Source organism: Cucumis sativus, chromosome 5 (assembly GCF_000004075.3).
Source record: "Cucumis sativus cultivar 9930 chromosome 5, Cucumber_9930_V3, whole genome shotgun sequence".
Classification (NCBI taxonomy): Eukaryota; Viridiplantae; Streptophyta; class Magnoliopsida; order Cucurbitales; family Cucurbitaceae; genus Cucumis; species Cucumis sativus.
Window position 1 is genome coordinate 22,994,615 of NC_026659.2, and position 8,936 is coordinate 23,003,550.

The following is an 8,936-nucleotide window of genomic DNA, read 5'->3' on the forward strand; positions in this document are numbered from 1 at the left end:
GAGAGAGAAAGGGTTCAAAATCCGAAGAGAGAAAAATGGACCACTTGAAAGCCCAAGTTCAGAATCTAGAGAGAGAAACAGAGTTCAGAATCAAGAGGAGAGGAGGGGAGGGTTTGTAAGACTTTACATTTATACTAAAGCAGATACAGAAAAGAAAAAGGATTAAAAAGAATGTGAAAAATCTGGTAACTTAGACAAGAGAGATAATGGTTTCACAATCAGGATTGAGCTTCCCAATCACTGCCTCTTTTGATCTTAAATAATAAACAAACACAACTCCATTGTAATATAATCATTAAAACAGTCAATATTATTGCTAAACCTCCACAAAAATCAAGTTAGAAATAGCACATCACCCCTTCACACTATTTGCTTCTTTGTTACTTCCATTCTTTCCAACAACCCAGATATCTCCTTCTGCATTCTCTTCTTCATGTTGTAATAATCTATTTGCGAGTTCTCCAATACTTTCAGCTCCTCCAACTTCTTCCTCCGCCTATCTTCCGCCTCTTTCAAGCACAATTTCCCGATCTTTTCGGCATAGTCTTCATCGAGTTTCTCTGTCTTTGCAATGATTATTTGTCTCAGTCGTTCGGCCTCTCTCCGTGCCTCATCTGCCTTGTTCTGAAACATTCCTGCCTCTGCTTTCTTGATTCTTACAATGCTTTCTAAGCTTTCAAGGCCTTCTTTTTTTGTCAAAGCCCCCAATTGGAACTCGTCGTCTACATTCAAGTTACTGGCGATGGAGACTTTGAGAGCGCTCCTTCGAAGATCGCCAGAGATCAAGTCGCGATGTGGCCTAGATGGGGTGTTTTTCTGCATGACGTATGTTGAAGGTAGGGAAGCCGTTTGAGGAAGAGACATCCCATCTTTTGACAGGCTGGCCATATCGGTTGTTCCTAACTTCTCTGAGAATACCTCAGAAGTAGAAATCTCCAGGCTGGTCATATCGGTTCTTCCTAACTTCTCCGAGAATACCTCAGAAGTTGAAATCTCTGATGTACCATCTAACCAAGTCCAATAATTACGTCAGTCAAAACATACAATAACACTAAAATGCACAACACCAAAAAAAGATGGAAAAAAGCTCTTACAAATAGAAAAAAGCATAGGCATGAAATAATTCCGTGCTGATCTTCCAAATGAAAATGAAACAAGATTGAAATGCTTTGATCAACAGGGCAAACAACAGCATTCAACACACCCAAAACGACAAGCCAAAAAAAAAAAAAGAAACAAAAACAAAAACAGAAGATTCAGAACAGTCTAGTTTTGTCTCCAAAACATTTTATGGTTTTATTTAGTTTCACCTGTTACAAAAAGATTGTAAAATTATTTTTTAAAAAAAAAAGAAAGGATACAAGGCACTTTATTTCCTACAGTATTTTTTCTTCATTTCCAGACTTAACGATATAAATGGGTTAACGATTTCAATTTGAAGATGCCAGATGGAATACGATCCAGTAACCTGACATAGTAGCATTTTAATTCCATGTTTGAGCTAAAAGAATAAAGGTGTTGCGTGTCAAAAATATGAAGCATAAACACAAAAGTACTGAACTAATATTAGACCAGATTGTAATTTGTAAGATAGAAGAACTACAATGTATTATCAAACTACAAAGAATCACAAAAAATGACCATGAAAGGAGGTCCTCTTTAAATGAGAGTTGTTCTTATCGATTAGGAATGACAGGAAGCAGCAGTCCTTCAACTAGGAAGAGAGAGACAATGAAAAATATAGTAAAAAGAGCTAAAAACCTCAGCTATTCTGCAAATGAATAAGAATGAACTATTCTGAATATTTGTTATTTGAAATGGTGGACTCCTTCCTACTACTGTTAAATTAATTAGCTCACTCAACAATTTTAGATACGTCTCAGAAAGCCATGGCATCAGGAACCATAAAGTTTAATTTTTACATTTTAGCTGATCCTTGATCCTGTATTTCCTTTTGAGTAGGGATGAAAAAAAAAAGAGATGTTATGATTCCCCTTCATAATTGGATGCAAAGTTAATCATGTGCCAACCATTTTTGATAAGGTTTGGATGGAACCTCAAACCTTGAGCTTCATAGTATAAGTTCATGCTAATGAGTTTGGTCATATGCCATTATACGGTTGTACCATTAAAACATGATAACTACGGACCACAGAAATTGAGTAAGAAAAGAGTTTTTCATTCCAGGAATCAAAGGAGAAATGAACAAGAAACAGATACAGCAAAAGTTTCACATAAATGTAAAAGAACTTCAAGTTTTACGTGAACAGTCAATAAACAAATTATAAAGATAAAAATTAAGGAGGACCAAGTAGATTAACATCTATTGTTTCTTGCAAACACATTAAACAATCAAATTTAGGCAAAAGTTAAGAAAGAAAATGGATGATGAAGAGTTTTGGAACTTACAATTGAAGTACTTAAGAATGATATTGCAGGCCTCCCAAGGGTCAATTGCTTTCCTTTCAAGCTTGGCCAGCATCTGAGCAGCTTTAATATACAAATCCTTGCCTTTGTAGTCATCACTTCCAATAAAGATCCTCTTCACACACTCAAGCTCCTTCATTAAGGTTTCAAGACCCCAGTTCTTTGCACAGTACACAAAAACATCCTTCACAAATCCAAACATCTCTGAAGCATGATTACAAGCAATGCAATGAAACTGCATCTCTGTTGTCCCCGATGGACCTTTGAGGCTTGGACCAGGCCGGATGAGATTCTTCTCAATCCCACAAGCAGCATGACACCAATGGGAGCAAACATCACAACCAACCCAACTACAAGTATTGTTTGCACAATCGAAGTTCAAACAGATGGGGCACATACATGAACTGCAAAACCCCTTGTTGGCTGAGCAGATTTTGCAGTCACAATCATCAACTGGGATAACACTCTTGCAGTTCCTACATTTCAGAAACAAGAAAATGTCCACAAGCTCAGAAATGGGGCATCTGCTTTTTCCTGAGATGAAACTTGCAAGCCCCATCTTCACTGATACTAAAATTTCAAGCTGTGCTTTGTGACACTTTGAAAGAGTTTCCTTCGTTAGATCAGATCTTCGCTCTAATCTTTTTTGTAGAGTGGATAATTCGTCTCTCTTTTCAGGCATAGCAATCAGATCTTTCAAGTAATCTTTGATTGATGAAAGTGTTTCCTCAGGAAGCTCCTGAACTATCTGAGACATGATTGAAATTGACTCCGAAACGATTTCACGAAGAATTCTCTCCGGCCTACCAATACCCTCTACCCCCTTCAAATTTTCTGATCCCCTTCCAATCGAATTCCCTGACTTCACCTCTGTTCTCGGTCTAGCCGGAAGCTCCGACGGAAAGAACGAGTGCTCATCAGAGTTATTACATATCTCCTTATTCAAAGGGCGACTCCCCTGCAACAAAGAATTAAGCCCACCTCCATGATTTGACAAGGCAACCCCCCCATCCCCTAATGGTTTGAACCTGCTATGAACAGACCCATTAGTTCCCTCTCCACAGTTCCAAATATGGTCGTCTCTCCCAACAGAATACTCGTAATTCTCAGTCGAATTTCGCGTCAACGAGCAACTGGGGTTGTGAGAAAATTGGTGGGAATAGGAATAGGAAAGCGAAGCAGCAGTGAAATCGTTAGAACAAGTAGTTTGGGTGTTGTTCATTGAAGGAGCTAAAGATTGGTGGCTCCTACAGGGCTTTGATCGAACAGGGGGAGGATCTTCATTTTGCAAAGCATTTGAAGCAGTAAGAGAAAGTGAAACTTCAGGTAAAGCTAAAGAAAGATTAAGAGTTTCAAGCTTAGGCTTCTTTCCTCGATTCTCCCTTTCAATTTCATCCTCAACCTCCCGCTTCGACTGGTTTCCCCTATGCGAGTTCAAATTAAGGAAATCCCTCTCAACCCATTTATCATCTTCGTTAGTATTATCAGAAAACAAAACTTCCTTACCTTTGTAATTACCTTTATCGAAGGAAGAAGACGCAAAACCCTTGTCCTTCTCACAAAGGTAGCTAAGTGTGAGTTCTTGAGAACCCGAGTTCCCGATTCGAGCAGATTTCGATTGTTCTTCCCGAAAACCAAGAACACCCTTGTCGGAAAACCCAGATTTGGAATCGGAATTGTCTCTGAAACGGTCAGAAACATGGCGCAAAAGCTTGGTTCGAGAGTTCTCGCCATCGGAGGCGAGATCTTTGGCCTCGAACATGTCTGCCTTAAAATCAGGCGATGGGAGTAGTGAAAAGGGGGGAAATAGGGAGATGGGTTTGATGTTTGTTCTCTTCTTTTCCCCTTTTGTGGAGTGATTTACAGTGGTGTGCAACGGGCAAGAGCCAAAATGTCAAGCCTTTTCATACGAAGACGATGACTGGTTATGCAATGGAAAACTGATGATTACGGAAATACCCCTTGACTTGTTCAGAATTACACAAAAATTTCTCTCTCATTTCATTCTTTTTGGCGATGAAGATGAACTCTCCAATCTCCTCCCACACTCCCACTTCCATTTTCGCCCCCATTTTCTTTCAAACAAATGCAATATTAAACCCTAACGTTTTCTTCTCTCACCATCATTCATATGTATTCTAATTAAATTCTAATCTTGGTCTTTTTTAACTCCTATGTTTCTATATGGTAACTAAGCCTTCACCAAATTTTTATTTCTTTCCATCCACCAATTCATCAATTTGTGTATGTTATGGATAGTCTTGGACCAAAAAAACTTCTTTGCTTATTGGATTGTTAACTTAATAAATGTACTCCACCTTCCATTAATCTTTTGACTACATATTAATTTATATTAGATCTCCACTGTATCTCAATATTATTATTGTGACAAAGTAAACAACTACTAGATTTAGTATTTGTCCCTAAACAAAGATGAATATGCATAACTACAGTTGGTAGATTGTGTAGGGGTAAAATATGGTGCCTTCAATCTAACATAATTAACTAACTTTCCTTTTTATTTAATTTAAAACAATTATTTCAACTTATTCTTTTTCTTTTACTAATACATATTCCACGTCATCACTCCATTTAAAATTTTATTAAAATTGTATTTGAGAATTTTGTTTTTTTTTTTTATATACAAACTGTCCTTAATCAACTTTAAATGACCATCTTTTTTTAAAAAGAAAAAAATAAATACAATACCTGATTTGTTGGTTTTGTATTATGATAGGTAAAAAAAAAAGAATTTAGAAAGAAATATATTTTTAGGAAAAAGACGAGAAATCATAAAAAGAAAGAAAGAAAGGAATAAGGATAATGTTGGAGGGAAGGAGAAGGGAAGGTTCTAAAAGAGGCCAAGTCAACTTTCCTCTTCATACCACAAAACTCTTTCCCCCACCAATTTCTCTCGCTATAAATAATAAAGGCTTTCCATTCTTCTTTTACCTATGTATATATATATACACACAAATTGGGATGGGAATTTGCAACTGAATTCTCATGTCCTTAACCTCTCGTTCTTAAGTTCATAAATACACACGTTAACCTAAGTTTTTGTTGACATATTATATATATAATAATAATAAGATTATGTTTGGAGCTAGAAGTTAAGTGAGTTATAATAGTCAATTTCTTATTTGGGGTAGGACTTAGTTTTAATTGTGAGGATTAAGATTGTGATTAAAATAATTCACATATCTGATATCATTACTATTTTTTAACTCTAGTTTGGGGTTGTCGACCAAATTTCAGGCACCACCTCCGATGATCATTGTTGGTCAATCTCCAACTACCACCTCCAGTGATTCTACTAGCAAAATTTCGACAAACCGACTTACATTGGTTTTTACAACAAGAATTCGATCAAAACCAATACATTTTTGTTTTCTCCAAATACAAACCAAGAAGTTCAATTTGATACTAAAAAAACCAAACCAAAGAGTTGGATCTAACTAACCTAGGATCAAATCAATAGAGAATAATTAACTAGGTGCTTGCCACTATCTGTACCCCCAACATATCCTAGATCTTAATGTAATTAGTATCGATTTGAATTTTTTATGTGTCATCAGTTTAATTAATATTAATTAGTTGCTTAGGACAATTTGATTAGGATTTCTAATCAAAATTTATTGGTATTTAACATTTAGATCTAGGTGGTGAAATGACCATGATCGAACATTCGAAATATGGAGTTCCATTTTATCCAAGCTTTTATTCATTGAATTGTTACAATATACTATTGTTTTCATACAATTTAGCTTTATTGCAACCGAAATCAATCTTGAACCCACCTTGTTACCTCGGCTGGAAACTATTTTGTTTGAGAAATTAACATGCTCCTTTAATTTGATCCAAACTTACCACTAAAGCTAGTTCTTGATTTATATTTCAAAATTTTATTTGAAAATGGATTTACGCGACAAAATCCGTCCGTTAAATATGTGAAAGGTTAAAAGAATAGAAATCAATTTTAGTTGAAAATAAAATAACACTCCAAAGACCCAACAAGTGGAAGGCCTTGAACAAAGACTTTCTTGGACCAACATGCTCTGATACCATCTTCAATCAACTATTGATCCAAAAGCTTAAGTTTATGAATGAAAATAATTTTAATAATTATATATCATAAAATAATACTATCACATAAAATAATGTAGAATTTTAATCAACATGAATATAACTTACATGATATTTTAATTTATAACAAAGCAAATTTTAAACTTATTTTAAAAAAGATAAATGTGTATTTAATATAAGCAATTAATTTTATGGAATATTCCAACGTTAGTTAGCTTCATTACGCTACTTTATCTCTCCAAATATATTAATGACTTTCTTTTATCTAGTAACTTTACCCTTCATAATTTAGCGTACTTTGCTAAAAGATTTTATTTTTCAACTATGTATTTGAAAAACACGTTTTATAATAAAAGCTTCACCATTTATACTCTAGAGATAGTGTTGTACTAGATAAATTATGAAATAGTTGACAAAAACAATAGATGCATTTGTTTTTTTAAGTAGAATTTAGATTTTATTAAATAACTAATAATGTTTAAATGGTCCATGATTATTTTGAGTTTGACTAAACGATTAATTAATTAATTATTCAATTTTCTCTTTCTTTCTAAATATCGTTTAGAATTTGTGGGATTTTTTTTTCTTTTTATTATTGCATTTTAATACTTGGTCATACTTTTGAAAATGATATTCTTAGATTGTAGAGAAGAATTAGAAGTTAAGCTTTGCATTAATAAATGTAACCACTAATATCCTTTTGACTTTTAATGAAAACATATATTATTGGAAATGTTAATATTTTTCTTGGGATGTAAAGAATTCGTCAAATTAAAAGAAAAAATATTTTTCTATAGTCATGGATAGTGAAGTATTCTTTAACTTCTACCTCTTCCTTTCATTCTATTATATATTATGTTGATATCATCAATACATTTTTTTTTTATTAATTAGAACATATGTTAGATTATGGGTAGAAATTAATATGTATAAATATTATCAAATAAAACACTTCCAACTATCAATTAATATAGGAAAGAGAGATGAATGAGAGAATTTTTCTATTCATGAACTTGAGATTTAAAAGAATCCTTTAGTTATGTTTTGTTAAATAAGTACTTAATTTAATATGCACATAAGTTTGGAGGATCTATGTTTGTTTTGTTAAGTGGAATGAGTTGTTATTTGATTTTACTTTTGAAGAAATTAATTGCTAAAGATCCAAAGCTATGAATTCATTAGATGCTATACCTTCTTCCATTGATTGAAGAGTAGATATTATGCTATCACTTTTATAATTGACCATAAATATTCTTCTTATTTTCTGAAGTGCCCAAATGAAAGAATCAGTCAATATAACACTTGAGATATATGTCAATAAAAACCACTCCCACTCCACAAAAGTCCTCCCCCCACTTTATTCTAATTCCATTGGTATTTATATATATAAATATATATATACTCTCTGCCACTATACATTAACCTATTCATTACTCAAATATTTAATATCTTTTCTTTATTATAAAGTCTCCATCTCCAAAGTTTCACATTACTGTACCTTTTTCTAATGGTTTTTTTTTTCTTTTCATTTATTATTGAATATGGGGTTGTTCATAATTGTGTGATATCCAAATCAAAACTGTATTATTCTTTTATACTATTTCAAAAATCAATACAAAATATGAGGGGTTGATTGTTCTTCCAATGATATGATCAATGAATATTAATTAATTAAAAGTATATATATGATTCAAATTCAAAAAGCACTAACATGGAAAAAAGAAACACAAATTCAACCTCATGAATTCAAACTCAAGTATATATACATAAATAACGGGTCAAACTCAAGAAAAACAAAAGAAAAAAAAGTATATTCTTACTAACTTCATCAGACTTTTTGTTTGGTCTTACACGAATATCTACGTAAATTAAAACTAGCTATGACTGTATAGACATAATAAATGAACGATAATCTAATATTCATCCAATTATTTTTGTAAGATGCGTAACTAAACGTAATTAAATACATTCAAAATTGAAACCTCACTAAGATTAATCAATTTAAGTGTGATTAAACCCATTTCAATTTATGAAATTAGTAAACGTAACTTATAATAACAAGTATATACCTAAAAGATAAAATTAAAATAATTGTATAAAATAGCAAATTATAGGTTGAGAGGGAGGACAAATCTTATATTATTATGATTATTAAGATTATATATTTATTTGATATGGTAATGTGATGCATTATATTAAAAAAATGGAAGATATCTTAAAATTCAAAGGTGGGTGGTGGTCATATCCCAAAACATTTTAGGGTTTGTCTGAATGGATCATGTTGGTTTCTTTGAAACCCCCAAACCCCATAATTATTCCCAACTACTTTTGTCACTTGTATCTTTCTTTCTCTCCCCAAGAAAGAAAAAATACATTCACATGCTGTTTTCTTGTTTTTAATTCCTTTTTAATTTTGTATCCTT

The 8,936-nt window shown here is 32.9% G+C and overlaps 1 protein-coding gene across 1 annotated transcript; it reads right to left on the reverse strand.

Annotated features, from left to right (window-relative positions):
* Positions 1 to 29: 29 nt before the first annotated feature.
* Positions 30 to 4,494, reverse strand: LOC101209125 (protein OBERON 3). The gene is made up of 2 exons (XM_004142770.3): positions 2,410 to 4,494; positions 30 to 1,007 (listed from the first exon to the last, which is right to left on the reverse strand). Exons 1-2 carry the CDS (start codon positions 4,187 to 4,189, stop codon positions 361 to 363), a joined length of 2,427 nt encoding a protein of 808 aa, XP_004142818.1. The 5' UTR covers positions 4,190 to 4,494; the 3' UTR covers positions 30 to 360.
* Positions 4,495 to 8,936: the final 4,442 nt, after the last annotated feature.